The sequence below is a fragment of the Salvelinus namaycush genome, chromosome 15 (genome assembly GCF_016432855.1).
Source record: "Salvelinus namaycush isolate Seneca chromosome 15, SaNama_1.0, whole genome shotgun sequence".
Taxonomy (NCBI): Eukaryota; Metazoa; Chordata; class Actinopteri; order Salmoniformes; family Salmonidae; genus Salvelinus; species Salvelinus namaycush.
This window is the reverse complement of record NC_052321.1, coordinates 26,045,520-26,072,178: the sequence shown is the minus strand read 5'-3', so window position 1 is coordinate 26,072,178 and position 26,659 is coordinate 26,045,520. Positions and strand designations below refer to the sequence as shown.

General features: G+C 44.3%; 1 protein-coding gene across 1 annotated transcript in view; it reads left to right on the top strand.

Annotated features, from left to right (window-relative positions):
• The window catches only part of LOC120060368 (transmembrane protein KIAA1109 homolog), a 145,935-nt gene that overhangs the window by 57,040 nt on the left and 62,236 nt on the right, over window positions 1-26,659 (top strand). Inside the window, exons 28-46 of the mRNA XM_039009639.1 lie at window positions 26-299; window positions 2,348-2,485; window positions 2,583-2,653; window positions 9,025-9,195; window positions 9,432-9,552; window positions 14,511-14,654; window positions 14,816-14,946; window positions 15,043-15,245; window positions 15,428-15,625; window positions 15,778-15,989; window positions 16,127-16,429; window positions 21,392-21,544; window positions 21,730-21,970; window positions 22,157-22,305; window positions 23,596-23,800; window positions 24,036-24,203; window positions 24,344-24,534; window positions 24,612-24,787; window positions 24,901-25,474. Of these exons, the coding sequence (XP_038865567.1) occupies window positions 26-299; window positions 2,348-2,485; window positions 2,583-2,653; window positions 9,025-9,195; window positions 9,432-9,552; window positions 14,511-14,654; window positions 14,816-14,946; window positions 15,043-15,245; window positions 15,428-15,625; window positions 15,778-15,989; window positions 16,127-16,429; window positions 21,392-21,544; window positions 21,730-21,970; window positions 22,157-22,305; window positions 23,596-23,800; window positions 24,036-24,203; window positions 24,344-24,534; window positions 24,612-24,787; window positions 24,901-25,474 (3,823 nt within the window). The remainder of the gene's footprint in view (window positions 1-25; window positions 300-2,347; window positions 2,486-2,582; window positions 2,654-9,024; window positions 9,196-9,431; window positions 9,553-14,510; window positions 14,655-14,815; window positions 14,947-15,042; window positions 15,246-15,427; window positions 15,626-15,777; window positions 15,990-16,126; window positions 16,430-21,391; window positions 21,545-21,729; window positions 21,971-22,156; window positions 22,306-23,595; window positions 23,801-24,035; window positions 24,204-24,343; window positions 24,535-24,611; window positions 24,788-24,900; window positions 25,475-26,659) is intronic.

The following is a 26,659-nucleotide window of genomic DNA, read 5'->3' as shown; positions in this document are numbered from 1 at the left end:
TTAAACCAATCTGTTGTGATTCCAGCCACAGCTCCATCTACCACAGCGTGGAGGGCCCCCTCACCTATGTGTTGAACGGGGATCTCATCACAGAGCCCAGGCCTCTACCCATGCCCCCCATGCTGCCCCCGCTGCTAGCCCACCCCATCCCCAGCCACCAGTCGCAGGCCTCCTTTGTTTCTGCGCTGGGGTTGGAGGAGGAGGGCTCAGTGGAGGTGGAGAAGACCCCCGAGCCAGGCCTGGTGACACGACAGCCCCACGTCATGGCCTGCTACCAGAGTTACCTGGCCCACTACCAGGTAAGGCTGAGACACAATACTTTATCCCTGAACTCTTATTATTATTATTATTATTATAATAAGATAGGAAAACTAAGACGTATTGTACATACATTTGACACCCCTGTATAGGGTTGCAAAGGGAGGGTATATTACTGTTAACTTTCATATTAGTAAAGTTGAATTGAACCATATGGCCTATCCACTAGAAACGCATTGTCAATATGGACACATACAGTTGAAGTCGGAAGTTTACATACACTTAGGTTGGAGTCATTAAAACTCGTTTTTCAACCACTCCACAAATGTATTGTTAACAAACTATAGTTTTGGCAAGTCAGTTGTGTCATGTACCAAGTAGATGTCCTAAGTAATTTTTCCAACAATTGTTTACAGACAGATTATTTTAGTTATAATTCACAGTATCACAATTCAAGTGAGTCAGAAGTTTACATACACTAAGTTGACTGTACCTTTAAACAGCTTGGAAAATTCCAGAAAATGATGTCATGGCTTTAGAAGCTTCTGATAGGCTAATTGACATAATTTGAGTCAATTGGAGGTGTACCTGTGGATGTATTTCAAGGCCTACCTTCAAACTCAGTGCCTCTTTGCTTGACATCATGGGAAATTCAAAAGAAATCGGCCAAGACCTCAGAAAAAAATTGTAGACCTCCACAAGTCCGGTTCATCCTTGGGAGCAATTTCCAAATGCCTGAAGGTACCACGTTCATCTGTACAAACAATAGTATGCAATTATAAACACCATGGGACCACACAGCCGTCGTACCGCTCAGGAAGGAGACGCATTCTGTCTCCTAGAGATGAACGTACTTTGGTGTGAAAAGTGCAAATCAATCCCAGAACAACAGCAAAGGACCTTGTGAAGATGCTGGAGGAAACGGGTACAAAAGTATCTATATGCACAGTAAAACGATTCCAAATTGACATAACCTGAAAGGCCGCTCAGCAAGGAGGAAGCCACTACTCCAAAACCGCCATAAAAAAGCCAGACTATGGTTTGCAACTGCAGATGGGGACAAAGATTGTACTTTTTGGAGAAATGTCCTCTGGTCTGATGAAACAAAAATAGAACTGTTTGGCCATAATGACCATCGTTATGTTTGGAGGAAAAAGGGGGAGGCTTGCAAGCCGAAGAACACCATCCCAACCGTGAAGCACGGGGGTGGCAGCATCATGTGTGCGGGTGCTTTGCTACGGGAGGGACTGGTGCACTTCACAAAATAGATGGCATCATGAGATTTTTTTTTAATGTAGATTATATTGAAGCAACATCTGAAGACATCAGTCAGGAAGTTAATGCTTGGTCGCAAATGGGTCTTCCAAATGGACAATGACACCAAGCATACTTCCAAAGTTGTGGCAAAATGGCTTAAGGACAACAAAGTCAAGGTATTGGAGTGGCCATCACAAAGCCCTGACCTCAATCCTATAGAAAATTTGTGGGCAGAACTGAAAAAGCATGTGCGAGCAAGGAGGCCTACAAACCTGACACAGTTACACCAGCTCTGTCAGGAGGAATGGGACAAAATTCACCCAACTTATTGTGGGAAGCTTGTGGAAGGCAATGCTACCAAATACTAATTGAGTGTAGTAAACTTCTGACCCACTGGGAATGTGATGAAAGAAGTAAAAGCTGAAATAAATCATTCTCTACTATTATTCTGACATTTCACATTCTTAAAATAAAGTGGTGATCCTAACTGACATAAAACAGGGAATTTTTACTCAGATTAAATGTCAGGAATTGTGAAAAACTGAGTTTAAATGTATTTGGCTAAGGTGTATGTAAACTTCCGACTTCAACTGTATATAAAAAATGTATACTTTATATGAATACATTTTTAAAAAGTAATTCCGAATTACCACAGATTGGTAATTAACATGTAAACTATGGCAAAGTTACAAAAATGTGGGTAACTTTTGTAAATTATTGGTAGTTTTGCAAACCTACACCTGCATTGTTGTTTATCAGGGAGAATAGGGAATCGTGACAGCTCTATTCGTTACATCTTAAACCTTCTGACCGTCTTCTGAATACACCCCAGGTGTCTAACTGGTCTCAGAAGCAGCCCACCAATAAGAGGACCTCCAAGTCCTCACTACACCGCCCCCTGGACCTGGACACGCCCACCAGTGAGGAGAGCTCTGCCTCCTTCGACCAGCTCTCTGTTCCCAGCTTTAAGGTAAGAAACACATTCTATATAGACAGTGTTTGTGTGTTTGTGTGTCTGTTCATCCGTGGAGTACCCTGAGGTCTTAACCCTTTCTCTTATGTTGTAGGTGGTTAAACAAGGCCTCTCTGCCAGCTCTCTACTAGACAGAGGTCTTTTGTTGATGGGAGACACAAACAAGTATTTCAAATTTATTTTGCTAGGCTTTGTTGACTGTGTGTGTGTGTGTGTGCATCATATACACTGAGTGTACAAAACATTAGGACCTCCTGCTCTTTCCATGACAGACTGACCAGGTGAAAGCTATGATCCATTATTGATGTTACCTGTTAAATTCACTTCAATCAGTGTACAGTGCATTCAGAAAGTATTCAGACCCCTTCCCTTTTTCCACATTTTGTTACGTTACAATCTCATTCTAAAATGTATAACGTATGTTTTTTTCCTCATCAATCTACACACAATACCCCATAATGACAAAGTGAAATCAGGTTTAAAAAAAATGGAAATACCTTATTTTCAAAAGTATTCAGACCCTTTCCTATGAGACTTGAAATTGAGCTCAGGTGCATCCTGTTTCCATTTATTATCCTTGGGATGTTTCTACTACTTGATTGGAGTCCACCTGTGGTAAATTCAATTGATTGGACAAGATTTGGAAAGGCACACACTTGTTTATATAAAGGTCCCACAGTTGACAGTGCATGTCAAAGCAAAAACCAAGCCATGAGGTTGTCTGTACAGCCCCCGAGACAGGATTCTGACGAGGCACAGATCTGGGGAATTGTAACAAAACATTTCTGCAGCATTGAAGGTCCCCAACAACACAGTGTCCTCCATCATTTTTAAATGGAAGAAGTTTGAAACCACCAAGTCTCTTTCTAGAGCTGGCCGCTCGGCCAAACTGAGTAATCGGGGGAGAAGGGCCTTGGTCAGGGAGGTGACCAAGAACCTGATGGTCACTCTGACAGAGCTCCAGAGTTCCTCTGTGGAGATGGGAGAACCTTCCAGAATGACAACCATCTCTGCAGCACTCCACTTATCTCTGCAGCACTCCAGTTATTGGCCAGACGGAGGCCACTCCTCAATAAAAGGCACATGACAACCCACTGAGTTTCCCAAAATGCACCTAAAGACTCTCAGACCATGAGAAACAAGATTGTCTGGTCTGATGAAACCAGGATTGAACTCTTTGGCCTGAATGCTAAGCGTCACCTCTGAAGGAAACTAGGCACCATCGCTTTGGCTGTGACAGCATCATGCTGTGGAGATTTCTTTTAGCGGCAGGAACTGGGAGACTAGTGAGGATTGAGGGAAAGATGGTCTGAGCAAAGTACAGAGAGATCCTTGATGAAAACCTGCTCCAGACACCTCAGACTGGAGCGAAGGTTCACCATCCAATGGGACAACGACCCTAAGCACACCGCCAAGACAGGACAAGTCTCTGAATGTCCTTGAGTGGCCCAGCCTGAGCCTGTACTTGAACCTGATCGAACATCTCTGGAGAGACCTGAAAATAGCTGTGCAGCGATGCTCCCCATACATCCTGACAGAGCTTGCGAGGATCTACCCAAGAAGGGTCTGTAGTCGCTGTCAAAGATGCTTCAAGAAAGTTCTGAGTAAAGGGTCTGAATGCGTATGTAAATGTGATAGTTTTTTTTTTTATACATTTGCAAAAATGTCTAAACCTGTTTTTGCTTTGTCATTATGGGGTAGTGTGCAGATTGATGAGGGGGGGACTATTGAATCCATTTTAGAATAAGGCTGTATTGTAACAAAATGTGGAAAAAATGAAGGGGTCTGAATACTTTCCGAATGCACTGTAGATGAAGGGGAGGAGACAGGTTAAAGAAGGATTGTTAAGCCTTGAGACAGTTGAGACATGGATTGTGTATAATAATGTAAACTCAGCAATAAAAGAAACGTCCCTTTTTTAGGACCCTGTCTTTGAAAGATAATTAGTAAATATCCAAATAACTTCACAGATCTTCATTGTAAAGGGTTTAAACACTGTTTCCCACTCTTGTTCAATGAACCATAAACAATTAATGAACATGCACCTGTGGAACGGTTGTTAAGACACTAACAGCTTACAGACGGTAGGCAATTAAGGTCACAGTTATGAAAACGTCGGACACTAAAGAGGCCTTTCTACTGACTCTGAAAAACACCAAAAGAAAGATGCCCAGGGTCCCTGCTCATCTGTGGGAACGTGCCTTAGGACTGCAAAAGTGGCCAGGGCAATAAATTGCAATATCCGTACTGTGAGACGCCTAAGACAGCGCTACAAGGAGACAGGACGGATCGTCCTCGCAGTGGCAGACCACGTGTAACAACACCTGCACAGGGACAGTACATCCGAACATCACACCTGCGGGACAGCAACAACTGCCCGAGTTACACCAGGAACGCACAATCCTTCCATCAGTGCTCAAACTGTCCGCAATAGGCTGAGAGAGGCTGGACTGAGGGCTTGTAGGCCTGTTGTAAGGCAGGTCCTCACCAGACATCACCGGCAACAACTCTTCCACCAAGGCACCTGCAAGTTCCCGGACATTTCTGGGGGGGGAATGGCCCTAGCTCTCACCCTCTGATCCAACAGGTCCCAGACGTGCTCAATGGGTTTGAGATCCGGGCTCTTCGCTGGCCATGGCAGAACACTGACATTCCTGTCTTGCAGGAAATCACGCACAGAACGAGCAGTATGCCTGGTGCCATTGTCATGGTGGAGGGTCATGTCAGGATGAGCCTGCAGGGAGGAGGGAGGAGGATGTCTTCCCTGTAACGCACAGCGTCGAGATTGCCTACAATGACAACAAGCTCAGTCCGAAGATGCTGTGACACTATGGGCACAAACCCTCCGTCGCTGGACCAGACAGGACTGGCAAAAAGTGCTCTTCACTGACCAGTCGCTGTTTTGTCTCACCAGGGGTGATGGTCGGATTCGCGTTTATCGTCGAAGGAATGAGCGTTACACCGAGGCCTGTACTTTGGAGCGGGATTGAAGGTGGCGGGTCCGTCATGGTCTGGTCGGTGTGTCACAGCATCTTCGGATGCTGTTACACAGTCCACAACAATGCTTCCCAAGTCTGGGAACATTTAAAAAATATATACTTATGGAGGGTGTAGTTGCCCTTTAATTCAATTGAGCAAAACAAATGCCCTCCCCATTGATACAACTCAGCATTATATAATTCTGTCAGGTAGGCCTACATTGCAGTGAACTTTTAACTGGGAAGGGTTTTTGGTTAAGCCTTTAGAAATGATCATGAAAATAGCATGATGACTGAATTGCGCATCTAACCAAGACCATGGAACAACTTTTTGAATACCTGGTTTGCCTACCCATTGTTGTCTTAGTTGGCATTACTGGTAGATATCATGAGTTACTGATGTCATTCTTCTGTGAGCTGCTCAATGCGACAACCAGTTGAGAGTTGCACGCTCTTCCTGCCTGCAGATGATATTCCATTGAAACTAGGCTATGTGTGCTGCCCGCTTTGTGATTGTGTAGGCTACTTTGTGCATGATTTCACTATTATACTACAGTTGTGGCCAAATGTTTTGAGAATGACACAAATATTAATTTTCACAGTCTGCTGCCTCAGTGTCTTCAGATATTTTTGTCAGATGTTACTATGGAATACTGAAGTATAATTACAAGCATTTTGTAACGTTCGTCTTGTGGTGCATGAACGGACCAAGGCGCAGCGGGTGATGAATACATTCTGAATTTATTACAAACAAGACGAAAACACTAACAAACACTAGAACAAACTACAAAACAATAAACGAAGTCAACAGACTTGAAACAAATGAACTTACATATAGACGAAGAACGCACGAACAGGAACAGACTACCTAAACGAACGAACAAACGAAACAGTCCCATGTGGTATACACTGACACAGGAACAGACTACCTAAACGAACGAACAAACGAAACAGTCCCATGTGGTATACACTGACACAGGAACAATCACCCACAAACAAACAGTGTGAAAACACCTACCTTAATATGGCTCTCAATCAGAGGAAATGAAAACCACCTGCCTCTAATTGAGAGCCATATCAGGTCACCCTATTAACCAACATAGAAACACATAACATAGACTACCCACCCAAACTCACGCCCTGACCGTCAAACACATACAAAATAACAGAAAACAGGTCAGGAACGTGACACATTTCATAAGTGTCAAAGGCTTTTATTGACAATTACATGAAGTTGATGCAAAGAGTCAATATTTGCAGTGTTGACCCTTCTTTTTCAAGACCTCTGCAATCCGTCCTGGCATGCTGTCAATTAACTTCTGTGCCACATCCTGACTGATGGCAGCCCATTCTTGCATAATCAATGCTTGGAGTTTGTCAGAATTTGTGGGTTTTTGTTTGTCCACCCGCCTCTTGAGGATTGACCACAAGTTCTCAATGTGATTAAGGTCTGGGGAGTTTCCTGGCCATGGACCCAAAATATCGATGTTTTGTCCCCCGAGCCACTTAGTTATCACTTTTGCCTAATGGCAAGGTGCTACATCATGCTGGAAAAGGCATTGTTCGTCACCAAACTGTTCCTGGATGGTTGGGAGAAGTTGCTCTCGGAGGATGTGTTGGTACCATTCTTTATTCATGGCTGTGTTCTTAGGCAAAATTGTGAGTGAGCCCACTCCCTTGGCTGAGAAGCAACCCCACACATGAATGGTCTCAGGATGCTTTACTGTTGGCATGACACCGGACTGATGGTAGCGCTCACCTTGTCTTCTCCGGACAAGCTTTTTTCCGGATGCCCCAAACAATCGGAAAGGGGATTCATCTGAGAAAATGACTTTACCCCAGTCCTCAGCAGTCTAATCCCTGTACCTTTTGAAGAATATCAGTCTGTCCCTGATGTTTTTCCTGGAGAGAAGTAGCTTCTTTGCTGCCCTTCTTAACACCAGGCCATCCTCCAAAAGTCTTCACCTCACTGTGCGTGCAGATGCACTCACACCTGCCTGCTGCCATTCCTGAGCAAGCCTTCTTCACAACAATTGAACCGCTCTCCTTGAAGTTCTTGAGGATCTGATAAATGGTTGATTTAGGTGCAATCTTACTGGCAGCAATATCCTTGCCTGTGAAGCCCTTTTTGTGCAAAGCAATGATTTTGCAGGTAACCATGGTTGAGAGAGGAAGAACAATGATTCCAAGCACCACCCTCCTTTTGAAGCTTCCAGTCTGTTATTCAAACTCAATCAGCATGACAGAGTGATCTCCAGCCTTGTCCTCGTTAACACTCACACCTGTGTTAACGAGATAGTCACTGACATGATGTCAGCTGGTCCTTTTGTGGCAGGGCTGAAATGCAGTGGAAATGTTTTTTGGGGATTCAGTTCATTTGCATGGCGAAGAGGGACTTTGCAATTAATAACATTGTGGAGTATATGCAAATTGCCATCATACAAACTGAGGCAGCAGAATGTTAAAATTAATATTTGTGTCATTCTCAACTTTTGGCCACGACTGTACATAATTAATAAGTCGTATACCTCCACTACACTACTTTGATATGCAACAGTAGGGATTAAGAAGTGAGTATACACAATGCCCACTGAAAAACAAAGTGTCTATAAGGCCTATATAGGCATATATAGCCTCCACTACACCACTGACACTTTGTGTTTTACAAAAAGTGCACTCTCTTACATGTGTGCTGGTATTTACGATTGCTGTCCTTTCAGCATCACAAGCATGTCACACACTGAAGGCCTAGATCCAATAGGTTTGCCACTGTGCAACATTATTATAGATATAAAGACTGTTATAATTTCCCCCTGTCTCCCCTTACTAATAGTGAGCATGCAACTTTCCAACAATTTCCCGACACTTCCCTACCAGCGAGTCAAGGAAATTCGGACCAAGTTTGAGGATATTTTTCAATGACAGTAATGTTACGAGTAAAGTAGGAATCACAGGTTTCAATAGGTGATAAGATATTAATGTTTCAAGAAAGGAGATGATGTATTATATTTGGCCTAGCGAAACGCTTTTATGCACTGACTGAATGGAAGATGATGATTATGAGTTTTATTCCGCTGGACAAGACCGAGACAAGACTGAGACACTCAATATGTGGTCTCCAAACTGGACTCGACAACACTGGAACAAGGTAGTAGGTGCCAGGCGCACCGGTTTGAGTGTGTCAAGTACTGCAACACTGATGGGTTTTTCACGCTCAACAGTTTCCCATGTGTATCAAGAATTGTCCACCACCCAAAGGACATCCAGCTAACTTGACACAGCTGTGGGAGGCATTGGAGTCAACATGGGTCAGCATCCCTATTAAACGCTTTCAACATATTGTAGAGTTCATGCCCCGATGAATTGAGGCTGTTCTGAGGGCTAAAGGGGGTGCAACTCAATATTAGGAAAGTGTGCCTTATGTTGTTGTACACTCAGTGTATGTATGTCTGCTCCATATAATTACATATAGAACTAATTTAATAGGATCTCTATGGTCTGCTCTGTGTGTTTCTCACACACAGATCTGTAACTGCATCTCTCTCTATGTGACTATAGCCAACCGTATACTCCTCTGGATAAGAAGGCGATGGAGAACACAGACGACACCACCACTGAGGACTGGACCTTGGAGCAGCCCCTTTCCCAGACCAGAACCACCGCCATCGTGGAAGTGAAAGGGGCAATCAATGTGGTGCTCACCCCTCTAGTGGCTGAAACTCTGGACAGGTAACATCAACTGGGTTTATATTAAGTTCTAGTATGCTATAGCCACCAAAGGCTTGTGTAAAAATACTGTTATAGGTAATCTTATAGACCAGCTCATCATAGAAAATTCTTAACATATTGCCTTTCCATCTGCAATCAGTGTCTCCCCACAGCAGCTGTGCCCAACAACTCTCCTTGTCATATTACAGGAATATATATTGCTAATGTCATTGACAATGTATGAGGTGTTATTACAGATACATTGAGTCTATGGTCCACTACGTCAGTATACGTCACCCTGCAGCCATTCTGGATGACCTGCATGGGATGGTCCTAAACGAAGCCTATCAGATCAGCAAGTCCACTGTGACTGAATCCGTAAGTAAACCTCACCAAGGAATAAATCTCGCTTAAAGTAGGGCACTATAAGGGTCTTTCTATAAATAATGGTGCCAATATGTGACATTGGGATCTTCATTTCTAAATGTTTTGAAACAAAAATAAAAATGATTTTCATGCACTTCCACATGTGTACTTAGAGGAATAAAAGTGAATATATACAAATTGACCCATAACTCCACCTATACAACAACATTGGCCAAGGACATTCGGGGACTTTTTCAAGTACTTCATTTACATTTTCAAGGACCTCAATAATTACAATTTACACTGAGTGTACAAAACATTAAGGACACCGCTCTTTCCATAACAGACTGTGACCAGGTGACTCCAGGTGAAAGCTACATTACGATCCCTTACCCTTATTACGATCCCTTAACAACATTGGCCAAGGACATTCGGGGACTTTTGAACGTAACATTAAGCTAATAAAATGTTACTAATGTTACTTGTCAAATCCACTTCAATCAGTGTAGATTAAGGGGAGGAAACAGGTTCAGGTTAAAGAAGGATTTTTGAGCATTGAGACAATTGAGACATGGGTTGTGTATGTGTGCCATTCAGATGGTGAATTGGCAAAACTTAAGATGCATAGTGCTGTTATGGTGACCGTATTACCGCCACACCGGCAGTCAGGCGTCATGACCACAGCCAAATTCCATGTGAATGTTCAGTCACGGTAACTAGGCTTCTTCAAAACTGTGCTCAGATGCCTCTGATGGTCATTAGTTTTGAACGGTCATCCAACTCGGAATTCCAAGTCAGAAACTATGGCATCTTTCTAGACCGCCGACTTTCCGATCTGAAGAACACAGACGTCATGATTTGACCTAGTGTAAAAAAGCGAATTATTTGCAAATGATTAAAAATATTGTTCAGCTGTGCCTAGCAAGTGCTACACCAACTGATCTATTTTGTAATCAAAGCTTGAGTTTTGAAATATAATATGGTTTGAGAAGAACAATTACCAGGCCAGGCATATAGCCAATATGCTGTGATAATGTATTAGGCCTACTGCTCAAACCCCATACTTACAGAGCTGTTTTTATTAGCTTAATGTTACGTTTTTTTTTAAATGTTACGTGTTTAAAAAAAAAAATCAGAACGGTAGATCTCAGCTTGCTTTTTGACTGCGAAAGTGATCTTGACTTAGAAAAGGTTGGTGACCACTGGGAGAGGCCTACTATATTTATTTCTCAACCTTCTATTATTAAGCACATTGCTTCGCTTTACAACCGAAGTGGCATGAAAATTAACCGTGGGAAAAGCATCCTCCATTTGCTATTCAAGTGCATACATGTCATGTCTTTTTTTTTTTTTTTTTTTTTACCCTGTTCCTGTCTCCTGACTGGTGCATGATAATGGCCCATTCTAAATCAGAACTAATTTCACACATATTGTTTAGTATATATAAAGACAAGATTAGATTGAGAATAGTCTGAATGGTGAGAATATTATAACCTGTGAATTTTTTTGCGACTTTCAAATCATATTTGTGTGTATCATATGACCTAGCCCATAGGCCTATATGTTTTGCTAAGGTTTGTATTACAACTGAAATGGCCAAATCACTTCAAACATATCCTATAGGCCCAAGACACCTGGAACATGGTTGGAGAGCCCATAGCCTACAGAGTCTAGTGAAACATGTTCTTATAAGCAAAGTCGCGCGTGAACTGAGTTTTGACTGGCCACTATTTAATAAAAGCGGATCCCAGAATAGCAACACCCAATATGTGGTCTCCAGACTGGACTCTACAACACTGGAACAAGGTAGTAGGTGCCAGGCGCACCGGTTTGAGTGTGTCAAGAACTGCAGCGCTGCTGGGGTTTTCCACGCTCAACAGTTTCCCGTGTGTATCAAGAATGGTCCACCACCGAAAGGACATCCAGACAACTTGACACAACTGTGGGAGCATTGGAGTCAACATGGGCCAGCATCCCTGGCAGATGTTGGCACAAAGCATGCAAAAAGTGTCCAAAAAAGTAGGCCATTACCACTAAGAATAATGTATTTGTTAGGCCTTGCCAATACATTGATATTCTAATTATTATTACACCTAAAATATGATTTGATTTACAATAATGTGGACATTGCCTGACTAAATAGATTGGATGCATGCATGGCTGGTGTAGGCACACATAATAAAGTCATGAATAGCGGTAGCATTAATCTCACCATTGCTGTATTTATAAGAGACATTTATGTATTTATGAGAAAGGGACCAAAAGCAAAGTTCCTTTTTTAATGGAAGGATTTGTATGGAAAACCAAGTTGAAGCCAGCATTAGATGTTTCCATCCTCATAAAAACCGCACGTGGTTTTAGCGCAACACGTGGTTTTACTGCAACAGAGTAGAACAACACTGATCAATAATGAAATCACAGATAATTGTAACATGTTGATTTTGTCCACCCACACTAGATGTCGAAAAGTATTAAACATTTATGGCAATTTAGCTAGCTAGCTTGCTGTTGCTAGCTAATTTGTCCTGGGATTTAAACATTGGGTTGTTATTTTACCTGAAATGCACAAGGTCCTCTACTCCGACAATTAATCCACAAATAAAAGGGTAAACCGAGTTTGTTTCTAGTAATCTCTCCTCCTTCAGGCTTTTTCTTCTTCAAATCAAATTTATTTATATAGCCCTTCTTACATCAGCTGATATCTCAAAGTGCTGTACAGAAATCCAGCCTAAAACCCCAAACAGCAAGCAATGCAGGTGTAGAAGCACGGTGGCTAGGAAAAACTCCCTAGAAATGCCAAAACCTAGGAAGAAACCTAGAGAGGAACCAGGCTATGAGGGGTGGCCAGTCCTCTTCTGGCTGTGCCGGGTGGAGATTATAACAGAACATGGCCAAGATGTTCAAATGTTCATAAATGACCAGCATGGTCAAATAATAATAATCACAGTAGTTGTCGAGGGTGCAGCAAGTCAGCACCTCCGGAGTAAACTCCGGAGTAAACGGTGGACTGGGGACAGCATGGAGTCATCATGCCAGGTAGTCCTGAGGCATGGTCCTAGGGCTCAGGTCCTCCGAGAGAGAGAAAGAAAGAGAGAATTAGAGAGAGCATACTTAAATTCACACAGGACACCGGATAAGACAGGAGAAGTACTCCAGATATAACAAACTGACCCTAGCCCCCCGACACATAAACTACTGCAACATAAATACTGGAGGCTGAGGCAGGAGGGGTCAGGAGACACTGTGGCCCCATCCGATGATACCCCCGGACAGGGCCAAACAGGTGGGATATAACCCCACCCACTTTGCCAAAGCACAGCCCCCACACCACTAGAGGGATATCTTCAAACACCAACTTACCATCCTGAGACAAGGCCGAGTATAGCCCACAAAGATCTCCGCCACGGCACAACCCAAGGGGGGGCGCCAACCCAAACAGGAAGATCACGTCAGTGACTCAACCGACTCACCCCTCTTCTTTGGACTTTATGGCAGTTGGCAACCAACTTAAAGGTGCATAACCACCACCAACTGGACTGGAGTGTGGACCTCAGTTTCAATCACCCACGTGGGTATATGCTCCTAAAAACCAATGAGAAGATGGAAGAGGCGGGACTTGCAGTGGGTTAAGCAGATGCTTGTTGATGCGCCCGAGCGGTGTGGTCAGCATGTAAGTGAGCAGGAGAACTTACAAATTGGCTACAATAATTATAAGAACTTTTCGGGGACCAAAGTGAGGAAATTACTGATAATCTTGGTAGGCCTATTCCAATACTTGAATTTCTGAGCTCCAAATTCAAGCTTGTATTGTTTAAAATTGCAGGTGTAACATGGAAAACAAAATGTATTTGTCATGTTATTTCATTACCAGATCATGTTGTGAAGAAGCCCACTAGACTATGTCATTTGTTGTCATGATATCTAGAATAATTAATAGGAATAGTGTTCGGTGTTGCGCAATAGTCTATCCTACGCAATTGCACACAGTAGACTCTGTGTCCAATCCGAGGCACAGAAAACATGAACACATTACCTTGATACTTTCTCTGTTAGATCTAACGAGACCCTGCTGTAAATCAAGCAGACAACAACAGATGATCAATATCAATTCGGTAGGGATATTAGATCCAACGTGGATCCAGGCACAACTATCTTCACCAGCATAACAAACCAGACACCAAAATATTCTGGATATTTTTTGCAAATACCTTTTTTCCAGCACTTGGGCTGTTGTTGCGTCACATGCTCTATCACAACAGCTGTTCGTCACTTAACTGTTCTTCTAAAAATTCCTTCCTGGATCAGATATGTGAATATATCATGGCGTGACTAATCAGCTGGACACCAAATGCGCATCCAACAAGTATTATGCATAATTATTGAAGAACCACATTAATGACAGTATTGATTTAGGTTTTAAGTATCAAGGTTTTGCAATTGCATTTATTATTTTGGATTTGGGCATTCACCCCGTAACATACGGAGACATGAAATGTTACGGAATTTTACGTAGTTACACTGCAGTTCTGAGATCTCTATACAAAAAACTGTACGACAGCTAGATCCAAGATTCTTACAGTGTTCAAGTAAAATGTCTAATTTAACTGAATAATGCTTAATATATGATATAATGACAACGTATGCTGCCATAAATGTGAGGACAGAAAAGGTATGTTTTATGTCACATGATTTTGGACAAATCCATCAAGTCACCAAACATGATAAAGGGTCAACATTTTAAATCAACTCGTGAATTTTATTGAATATAGCTATGATCCCATCTTACCTTAATTTAGTGACATGAAAAAAATGTACTTATTATTATCAATAACTTAACAGCAGTTACAAGTTGTCCAGCGTAGGAATTCCTCACTGGACCGTAGTTTATAGAAAGACCCATAAAGGGAATAGAGTGCAATTTTAGATTTACCCTAAGATTGTCTTGTTTTGAAATGTTTCCCCCATTATAGAGCTCAGCCAAGCAGGAGCACAAGCTGTCCAAGACGGAGGGTACCACAGGCTCCCTCAACATGCCACATGGTCAAACGGACCTGAAGGTCAAACCAGACAACGTGAAGATCAAGGGCCTTCAAGCTAACGTGTCAATCCCTAAGGTAGGAATTGTGCCATGGAATTGTGCCAGGAAAAGTGTATTGGACTTAAACAGAATTTAAACTAATTTGAAGTGAAATTAGCCGGAGTCGACTGTAGTTCAATGCTGATTCCTAGAGTTGCATCTCTAATGTCCCAAAAATCTTTCTCTCTGGCTGTGCAGGTGAACCTGTGTCTGCTCCAGGCCTCTATAGAAGAATGTTCTCCCTTCAGCTCCAGTAAGAGCCACATCACACACGTCTCTCTGGTTGCTCTCTGCTTCGACAGGATCGTCACACAGTTTCGCATGAACAGGTAACCTCATTTCCACCAGCCTGCACCTGTCTCCTTAAGACAGACGCACACACACACAGTTACACCCTGTGCGTACCCTCTTGTCTGTCTCCACAGGGGCATAGTGGAGGAGACACCCAACACTGCAGAGCACGGCCGTCCCTCCGTAAACTTGGAGAAGTACGCCTCGGCCACCAAGATGCAGCCACAGTCTTCAGGCTCACTGCGCTCCAACGCCGGCATTGAGAAGGGCAAGGAGATCGCTGCCAAGCTTAACATCCACCGCATCCACTGCCAGCTACGAGGCCTGGATTCCAAAGGTGGGAATATGCTCTTTTTTTATTGAATGCTCTACAATGTGTTTTTTGAAACACCAGCCTGCACACCCAGCAGGCTGTCTATGACTGGAGTTAGAGACTTCTGCCCTAATATAATATTATGTGTTAGCCAGTTGTGAAGCAAAACTTTCAAATTTACTCATTTTTCCTGTCATGTGGTTAAGACATAGGGACATGTGCCATCACGGCCATCCCTTTTGAGAAGTCCAAAGTACTGTTCAGTCTGGAGGAAATAGATGAGTTTGCCCTTGTGGACGAGACTGAGAACTACGCGGCTGCAGACCTGGTCCGCACCGCCGCCTCCCTGGAGAAGTGGGGCTGGATCATGTTTGAGTGCGGAATCGAGAACCTCACCGTCAAAGGTAATTTGTCATTACGAAAGATATGCATATGCACTGTACATACACATTTAGATTAACTTTGAATTGACTGAATTAAAGTTGAATTGATTGAATTGATGTTATTAACCCCAACCCTGTAACACTTTTGCCTGATTGTGTGTGGATATGTGCAGGCGGACGTCAGTCGGGTGCAGTGCTGTACAGTGCGTTTGGCATGATGGGGCAGTCGGGTACTGGCGTGAACACTGGCATGTTCAAATCCAATGGCTCATCAGGCTCTCAGACGGGCAGCGGCTACAGCACTGATGTATCTGATGACAACCTGCCTAACGATGCCACAAGCCCCAACTCTGATGCCAACGGAAACGCAGACTCTGACGATCAGGTAACTCATCACTTTCAACTGTTGTACTTGATCCAACCTCATTTCAGTAACGGAAAGCGTTCAGACAAAATATAGACTTGCTTCTCTCTCTTGCTCCCCTCTCATTGGCCTCTGTGTGGTGTCAATTGCTCTTGCAGGATGAAGGGGTGGAGTCTGACGACCTGAAGAAGGACCTCCCCCCTATGCCCCCGCCCCCTGACTCCAGCAGCATGAAGCTCACCATCAAGGAGATCTGGTTCAGCTTCGCTGCCCCAACCAACGTTCGCTCCCCCTCCCAGGCCATCTCCAGGCAGCTGAATCTCCTGAGCACAGCGACACCGGCGATCGGAGCCTGGTTGGTCCCCATCGACCAGCTCAAGTCTTCTCTGCGTAAGCTGGACATGGAGGGCACCTTGAGAGTGTGTGCTGTCATGGGCTGCATCATGACTGAAGCCTTGGAGGTCAGTACTGCACAGGTTGAGGGCTCCAATGCATTTTATCCATTAATAATCCTATATTTTCACGTAATTGTGTATTTTTGTCTGTCTATATTCTGTCTGTATATTTTGTCTATTGCTGTCAGCACCATTTTACCAGGTCAATTCAGGGTACATGTAAATGTATTTAGCAAATAAAGGTAATTCTGAGTCTGCAGTGCATTCGGAAAGTATTCAGACCCCTTGACTTTTTCCACATTCTGTTACGTTACAGCCCTATTCTAAAATGGATGAAAAAAATAAATCCTCCTCAATATACACACACAATACCCCATTATGACAAAGCAAAAACAGGTTTTTAGAAATGTTTGCAAATGTATAATAAAAAATGCCCAAAATATACACATTTACAAACAGTGGCTTGCGAAAGTATTCACCCCCTTGGCATTTTACCTATTTTGTTGTCTTAAAACCTGGAATTAAAATAGATTTTGGGGGGGTTTGTATTATTTGATTTACACAACATGCCTACCACTTTGAAGATGCTAATTATTTTTTATCATGAAACAAACAAGAAATAAGATACACAAAAAATATTACTTGAGCGTGCATAACTATTCCCCCCCCCAAAGTCAATACTTTGTAGAGCCAGCAATTGCAGCAATTACAGCTGCAAGTCTCTTGGGGTATGTCTCTATAAGCTTGGCACATCTAGCCACTGGGATTTTTGCCCATTCTTCAAGGCAAAACTGCTCCAGCTCCTTCAAGTTGGATGGGTTCCGCTGGTGTACAGCTATCTTTAAGTCATACCACAGATTCTCAATTGGATTGAGGTCTGGGCTTTGTTTCCCTTAAACCACTCGAGTGTTGCTTTAACAGTATGCTTAGGGTCATTGTCCTGCTGGAAGATGAACCCCCGTCCCAGTCTCAAATCTCTGGAAGACTGTATTTAGCGCCATCCATCATTCCTTCAATTCTGACCAGTTTCCCAGTCCCTGCCGGTAAAAAAACATCCCCACAGCATGATGCTGTCACCATCATGCTTCACTGTGGGGATGATGTTCTCGGGGTGATGAGAGGTGTTGGGTTTGTGCCAGACATAGCGTTTTCCTTGATGGCCAAAAAGCTACATTTTTTAGTCTCATCTGACAAGATTACCATCTTCCATATCTTTGGGGAGTCTCCCACATGCCTTTTTTTTTCGAACACCAAACGTGTTTGCTTATTTTTTTCTTTAAGCAATGGCTTTTTTCTGGACACTCTTCCGTAAAGCCCAGCTCTGTGGAGTGTACCGCTTAAAGTGATTTTATGGACAGATACTCCAATCTCCGCTGTGGAGCTTTACAGCTCCTTCAGGGTTATCTTTGGTCTCTTTGTTGCCTCTGATTAATGCCCTCCTTGCCTGGTCCGTGAGTTTTGTGGGTGGCCCTCTCTTGGCAGGTTTGTTGTGGTGCCATATTCTTTCCATTTTTTAATAATGGATTTAATGGTGCTCAGTGGGATGTAAAAAGTTTCAGATGTTTTTTTTTATAACCCATCCCTGATCTGTACTTATCCACAACTTTTTCCCTGACCTCTTGGAGAGCTCCTTGGTCTTCATGGTGCCGCTTGCTTGGTGGTACCCCTTGCTTAGTGGTGTTGGGGAGAACAAGTATTTGACACACTGCCGATTTTGCAGGTTTTCCTACTTACAAAGCATGTAGAGGTCTGTAATTTTTATCATAGGTACACTTCAACTGTGAGAGACGGAATCTAAAACAAAAATCCAGAAAATCACATTGTATGATTTTTAAGTAATTCATTTGCATTTTATTGCATGACATAAGTATTTGATCACCTACCAACCAGTAAGAATTCCGGCTCTCACAGACCTGTTAGTTTTTCTTTAAGAAGCCCTCCTGTTCTCCACTCATTACCTGTATTAACTGCACCTGTTTGAACTCGTTACCTGTATAAAAGACACCTGTCCACACACTCAATCAAACAGACTCCAACCTCTCCACAATGGCCAAGACCAGAGAGCTGTGTAAGGACATCAGGGATAAAATTGTAGACCTGCACAAGGCTGGGATGGGCTACAGGACAATAGGCAAGCAGCTTGGTGAGAAGGCAACTACTGTTGGCGCAATTATTAGAAAATGGAAGAAGTTCAAGATGACGGTCAATCACCCTCGGTCTGGGGCTCCATGCAAGATCTCACCTCGTGGGGCATCAACGATCATGAGGAAGGTGAGGGATCAGCCCAGAACTACACGGCAGGACCTGGTCAATGACCTGAAGAGAGCTGGGACCACAGTCTCAAAGAAAACCATTAGTAACACACTACGCCGTCATGGATTAAAATATTGCAGCGCACGCAAGGTACTCCTGCTCAAGCCAGCGCATGTCCAGGCCCGTCTGAAGTTTGCCAATGACCATCTGGATGATCCAGAGGAGGAATGGGAGAAGGTCATGTGGTCTGATGAGACAAAAATAGAGCTTTTTGGGGTAAACTCCACTCGCCGTGTTTGGAGGAAGAAGAAGGATGAGTACAACCCCAAGAACACCATCCCAACCGTGAAGCATGGAGGTGGAAACATCATTCTTTGGGGAATGCTTTTCTGCAAAGGGGACAGGACGACTGCACCGTATTGAGGGGAGGATGGATGGGGCCATGTATCGCAAGATTTTGGCCAACAACCTCCTTCCCTCAGTAAGAGCATTGAAGATGGGTTGTGGCTGGGTCTTCCAGCATGACAACGACCCGAAACACACAGCCAGGGCAACTAAGGAGTGGCTCCGTAAGAAGCATCTCAATGTCCTGGAGTGGCCTAGCCAGTTTCCAGACCTGAACCCAATAGAAAATCTTTGGAGGGAGCTGAAAGTCCGTATTACCCAGCGACAGCCCCGAAACCTGAAGGGTCTGGAGAAGGTCTGCATGGAGGAGTGGGCCAAAATCCCTGCTGCAGTGTGTGCAAACCTGGTCAAGAACTACAGGAAACGTATGATCTCTGTAATTGCAAACAAAGGTTTCTGTACCAAATATTAAGTTCTGCTTTTCTGATGTATCAAATACTTATGTCATGCAATAAAATGCAAATGAATTACTTAAAAATCCTACAATGTGATTTTCTGGATTTTTGTTTTAGATTCCGTCTCTCACAGTTGTAGTGTACCTATGAAGTAGGAAAAGTAGTGTACCTATGAAGTAGGAAAAGTAGTGTACCTATGAAGTAGGAAAACCTGCAAAATCGGCAGTGTATCAAATACTTGTTCTCCCCACTGTATATTTTTACTGAGATCATGTGACAGATCATGTGACACTTAGATTGCACACAGGTGGACTTTATTTAACTAATTATGTTACTTCTGAAGGTAATTGGTTGCACCAGATCTTATTTAGGGGCTTCATAGCAAAAGTGGTGAATACATAATCACGCACCACTTTTCCGTTTTTGATTTTGTTGAATTTTTTTTAAACAAGTTATTTTTTTCGTTTCACTATTTTGTGTATGTCTATTACATAAAATCAAAATCTATTTAAGGTTGTAATGCAACAAAATAGGAAAAACGCCAAGGGGGATGAATACTTTTGCAAGGCACTGTATGTATTCAGACCCTTTACTCAGTACTTTGTTGAAGCACCTTTGGCAGCGATTACAGCCTCAAGTCTTCTTGGGTATGACTTTACAAGCTTATCACACCTGTATTTGGGGAGTTTCTCCCATTCTTCTCTGCAGATTCTCTCAAGCTGCACAGCTATTTTCAGGTCTCTGCAGAGATGTTCGATCGGGTTCAAGTCCGGGCTCTGGCTGGGCCACTCAAGGACATTGAGACTTGTCCCGAATCCACTCCTGCGTTTTGGCTGTGTGCTTAGGGTCATTGTCCTATTGAAAGGTGAATCTTCACCCCAGTCTGAGCACTCTGGAGCAGGTTTTCATCAAGGATCTCTCTATACTTTGCTCCGTTCATCTTTCCCTCGATCCTGACAAGTCACCCAGTCCCTGCCGCTGGAAAACATCCCCACAGTATGATGCTTCCACCACCATGCTTCACCGTAGGGATGGTGCCAGGTTTCCTGCAGATGTGACGCTTGGCATTCATGCCAAAGAGATCAGTCTTGGTTTCATCAGACCAGAGATCCTTGTTTCTCATGGTCTGAGAGTCCTTCAGGTGCCTTTTGGCAAACTCCAAGCGGGCTGTCATGTGCCTTTTACTGAGGAGTGGCTTCCATCTGGCCACTCTACCATAAAGGCCTGATTGGTGGAGTGCTGCAGAGATGGTTGTACTTTTGGAAGGTTCTCCCATCTCCACAGAGGAACTCTGGAGCTCTGTCAATGTGACCATCGGTTTCTTGGTAACCTCCCTAACCAAGGCCCTTCTCCCCCGATTTCTCAGTTTGGCTGGGCGAATCTTGGTGGTTCCAAACTTTTTCCATTTAAGAATGATGGAGGCCACTGTGTTCTTGGGGACCTTCAATGCTGCAGACATTTTCTGGTACCCTTCCCCAGATCTGTGCCTCTACACAATCCTGTGTCAGAGCTCTACGGCCCTTCGACCTCATGGCTTGGTTTTTGCTCTGACATGCACTGTCAGCTTTGGGACCTTTATATAGACAGATGTGTGCCTTTCCAAATCATATCCAATCAATTGAATTTACCACAGGTGGACTCCAATCAAGTTGTTGAAACATCTCAAGTATGATCAATGGAAACAGGATGCACCTGAGCTCAATTTCAAGTCTGATTGAAATCTGATTACTTATGTAGATAAGGGATTTCTGTTTTACATTTTTATACATTTGCTAACATTCTAATAACCTGTTTTTGCTTTGTCATTATGGGGTATTGTGTGTACATTGATGAAGATTTAAAAAATAAAATAAAATAAAAAATACATTTTAGAATAAGGCTGTAACGTAACAAAATGTGGAAAAAGGGGTCTGAATACTTTCCGAATGCACTGTGTATGAGACACATTCCCTTTTCTTTCCTTTGTTCTCTACAGAAAAAGAGTATCCACATCCCCTTCCGGAGCAAGTACAACAGGGTGACCAAGCGAGCACGCTACCTCCATGAGAACCCCTCTTGTCTGCTGTGTAACATCCTGCATCGCTACCTACAGCAGGCTGACTACGCAGTGATAGAGGAGGCCACTATGGTGAGACGTGTGTGTTTGCATTTAAAGGCTTGAGAACTTCAGTCTGTGCCATGATTGCCTGAATCAGGTTTGTTAGTGCTGGGCTGGAAGTAGCTCTCATGGATCTACCCTAAGTTAACTCCTAATTATCCATTTAACCCAACTCCTAATTATCCATTTAACCCATCTCATCTTGTCCTCTTTAGAATGACGGGCTGCCTGCCCTGGTGACCCTGAAAAAGGGTCTGGTGGCTCTGGCCCGTCAGTGGATGAAGTTTATTGTGGTGACCCAAGGCTTCAAGGCCATCGGCCTGATGAGGCCCAACCAGCTGCCCAAACCCAAGGAGACCCCCCTGCAGCAGACCTACCAGGTCCAGGGCCTGGACAACGGAGCTGCGCTGCAGAGTGACACCAGCGCCGACGGGGCCGAGTTCGAGTTCGACGCAGGTAGGAACCTTTGCCCTGAGTGTTTTTATTTATGATGAATATTCTGGTAAATGAATACGATAGAGACTTTATCAAAACAATTGTACTGAAAAGTCCCCTCACATGTTAATGAATTTGATGATGGGGATGACAATGCATGCAGTATGTTGGTCCAATGGGTTATATCATGTTGTAAATGCTGTCCAGCCACAGTGAGTGAACACACCATGCTGCTGGAGGGAGCATGCAGCCGCCCCCCGCCCACAGGAGACAAATCTGGAACGGTCAGTGGGGTGGAGATCATGAGGAAGCTGTCCAAGTCCCACACACACAGTGAATCTGCCCTCAAAATAAAGGTAAAGGTGTGTGTCTTAACTGGTTATCCACCTGTCTGTCTGCATTGTCTACTGAAGAAAAATATAAACGCAACAATTTCAATGATTTTACTGAGTTACAGTTTATATAAGGAAACCAGTCAATTTAAATAAATTCTATAGGCATTTATATATGGATTTCACATGACTGGGCAGGGGCGCAGCCATGGGTGGGCCTGGGAGGGAATAGGCCCACCCACTGGGGAGCCAGGCCCAGCCAATCATAATGTTTTTCCTCCACAAAAGGGCTTTATTATAGACAGAAATACTCCTCAGTTTCATCAGCTGTCTGGGTGGCTGGTCTCAGACAATCCCGCAGGTGACGAAACCGTATGTGGAGGTTCTAGGCTGCCGTGAAATGGTGTTTTTTACATTGGATAAAAGTAGAGACTCATAGCTACAAAATGGTATATCATACACTGCATTTGAGGAACAATGGGAAAGTAATTCTGCTTTGAAAGTTGATAAACTTGTAAACTCACTTTTGAGAACAAATCGCCTTTGAATGTTTTGATATCTAGTGAAGAGCTCTTTTTTGTCTACACCCATTCAGCATCATTCACACCCTCTTAACTTTAGCCCCACCCGTCTTGTTTCGCTCTTGGAGCGCACACCTGACGCTCTGGCCGATGATTTGCTTACTTCTGGATAACATGAAAACAGCCTAACCAACTCTGCTGGCAACAATTTCATTACACTTTTTTGCATACGTTTACTGACACCAACCATATTCAGTGGGTGTTGTACATATACCACGTTATGTTAGCTAGCTAGCTAACAGTACACTTTAGCTTGAAATTAAACCACTTTCTGTCAAAATTAGAAATGTGTAATATCTGAAAAAAATAGCTAGCTATCTTACCTGTATCATCATGCATGATGGACGCGTCTCCCTGTCAGGAATGCCATACCACGGTTGCCCTTAGTTGGAAGGTTGTTAGCTTTTTCTGTGGCTTAACCAACAAGGCTTGTAATTTTAGCAATTTTATTCATATTTACAGATGGCATACAAGTTTGTTATTAAGGCACATGAAAGTTCACATGTTCGAAAAGGTATTTCTGCCCAAGAAAATTGATAAAAAAATATTTTTACGTTCAAATGGCTCTCCTGTGAAGTCGTGACTTGCGACATACGCCTAGTTTCCTGAATCGGGTCACATTTTTGTTCAGTATATATGGGTGGACAGGGGCGACAGGGAAGTACCACTTTCCATTATACAATAGGAATGCATTTGTTTTCACACTATTGATATGGGTGTGTGTCTTCCTCAGGGCTCCCACCCATACCAGTCCCTGAGCTACACCAGCGGGGACACGGCGGCTGACTCTCCTGCCCATGTGAGTCGCGTGGGCATGCCTGCCAAGGACAGTCCCCGTAAGGAGAGTCTGTTGAGCTACCTGACTGGCAGCTTCCCCAGCCTGCACAACCTGCTGGAGGGTACACCCCAGAGGAACGAGCCCACCACCAAGAGCACAGGTAGACTGCCATTGTCCTTAGAACGTTACCATGGGATAGACCAGGGTTTCCCACACCTGGTTCAGACTTGGGTTGCCTTCCAATTCCATACCCTCGTCCCCAAAGTGTGAACATTGTCGAAAAGTATGGCTTATATATATTTATACTAGTTCTATTCCTTTTCGAGCCACAATGATAGAGAATTGGTAGAGAATTGGACTGCAACATTACATTACATGTTTGCGTCCCCCTTTAGGTAACAGTGTGGGCCCAGATGTATTGACGGAGCACCCCCTGCTGTCAGAGCCCTCTTCTGTCAGCTTCTACAACTGGATGTCCAACGCTGTGGGCAACCGGGGCGGAGGGAACGCTGTACCCCAGGAGTCCCCCATCAACCGCTCCCAGCACAACAGCCTGCAGACAGGTAGAGGGAATGTTTTGGGAATCTTAGGGGGGAATGTTGGTCAGCGAGCCGCTGTGCAGCTCGCTAACCAACCCCGAAGCTCACGGTAGAAGAATGTCAAAACAGGTCACACTAAGTGTCTGTTACCCATTGCTCCTCAGGCGTCACCTGTAACCTCCCCACCATCCCATCAGCATCAGACTTCAACACGGTGCTGTCCAGCGACCAGAACACTCTTGATGGAACACAGTCTCAACACTCTCAGCACAGCACCAGCCAGGATGACATAATGATGGCCGACATCGAGGAGGGCAATCAGTGTCCCGCCGCTGTGCAGCTCGCTGACGCACAGGTAACCTGTTGAGCGTGCGGGTGTTTGTGTTTGTGATAATTCTAATGATTCCCTCTCCCTTTCCTCAATTCACACAGGTTGTGTTCAAGCCTCTGCTGAGTCACACAGGGATCCAGGCGCAGGATACCACTCCTCTCAGCTACAAGATGTATTTTGGAGAGCACCTCTCCTTCTCCGGCACCTTGGAGTGTCTCAGAGCAGACATTGTGGACTCAGACACGTCCAAGGAGCGGAAGAACAAACGCTCCAAAAGGTAAATAAACCTTGTATCTAAATAAAGATAATGTATGCCTGGTTATTATTTGTCCCATTATCTACCACTCATAAGTAATCTTGCTCTCTACCCCTCTCCATCTCTCCCTGCAGACAGGGCATGCCTAACCTCCCTCCGCTGGAGTTCAAACCGGCCCTGCTGATCGAGACCTTCAGTCTAAACTCTGTGTTGATGGAGAAGTCTACCAGCACTGGACCCCCCAACTCCACGGCCGTTCCTTTCGCCTTCCACGACCTCAACCGGCGCCACTACAACACCTTCCACTGCGACTTCACCATCGCCTGCCAGGCCATCAGCCAGCGTGTGGATATGGCCCTGGTGCGCCTCATCCACCAGTTCAGTACCATGGTGGACGACATCAAAGCCACGCAGACAGACATCAAGCTGAGTCGCTACACAGCCGGCTCCACCTCCCCCACGCCCACCTTCAAGGCAAGGCCCTACCGACACTTCCGCTCTTCTGACTTCAGCCGCAGCTCGCGGGGAAGCATCAACGGAGCCGGGCGGAGTGGGGCTGGCGGCGGCGGGAACACGGCTCAGAGAAGCAAGCGAGGTGGAGGAGGGGGTCAACCACCCAACGGCCCCCCTTCAGGACTGGACTCACTGGGTAGGAGGGAGCCCCGGGGACGCAACACGCTGGGTCGCTCGGAGCGTCGGACCTCCAAGGTACATCAACCAGTATGTGTCTTCATTTTGGAATGTTTTATGTACACTGAACAAAAATAGAAATGCAACATGCAACAATTTCAAAGATATTTCTGAGTTACAGTTCATATAAGGAAATCAGTCAATTTAGATAAATAAATTGGGCCCTAATCTATTGATTTCACATAACTGGGAATACAGATATGCATCTGTTGGTCACAGAAGGTATGGGCGCGGATCAGGAAACCAGTCAGTATCTAGTGTGACCACCATTTGCCTTAATGCAGTGCATAGAGTTGATCAGGCTGTTGACTGAGGCCGGTAAATGTTGTCCTACTCCTCTTCAATGGCTGTGCAAAGTTGCTGGATATTGCCGGGAACTGTAATACACTGTCGTACACGTCGATCCAGACCATCCCAAACATACTCAATGGGGGACATGTCTGGTGAGTGTGCAGGCCTTATAAGAACTGGGACATTTTCAGCTTCAGTTTTTGTATTCATTTTGTATTACATGTTTTGGTGTGTCCTTGCAACATGGGGCCGTGCATTATCATGCTGAAACATAAGGTGAATGGCGGATGAATGGCACGACAATGGGCCTCAGGATCTCATCACGGTATCTCTGTGCATTCAAATTGCCATCGATACAATACAATTGTGTTCATTGTCCGTAGCTTGTGCCTGCCAAGACCATAACCACATCGCCACCATGGAGCACTCTGTTCACAACGTTGACATCAGCAAACCGCTCGCCCAAACAACGCCATACACGCTGTCTGCCATCTACCTGGTACAGTTGAAACCTGGATTCATCCCTGAAGAGCACACTTCTCCAGCGTGCCAGTGGTCATCGAAGGTGGCATTTGCCCGCTGAAGTTGATTACGACGCCGAACTGCAGTCAGGTGAAGTCCCTGGTGAGGACGACAAGCAGATTCTTTGGTTGTGCAAAACCACAGTTTCATCAGCTGTCTGGGGGGCTGGTCTCAGACGATCCCACAGGTGAAGAAGCTGGATGTGGAGGTCCTGTGCTGGTGTGCTTACACATGGTCTGCGGTAGTGAGGCCGGGTTGGACGTACTGCCAAATTCTCTAAAACGATGTTGGAGGCGGCTTATGGTAGAGAAATTAACATTAAATTCTCTGGCAACAGCTCTGTTGGACATTCCAGTAGTCAGCATGCCAATTGCATACTCCCTCAAAACT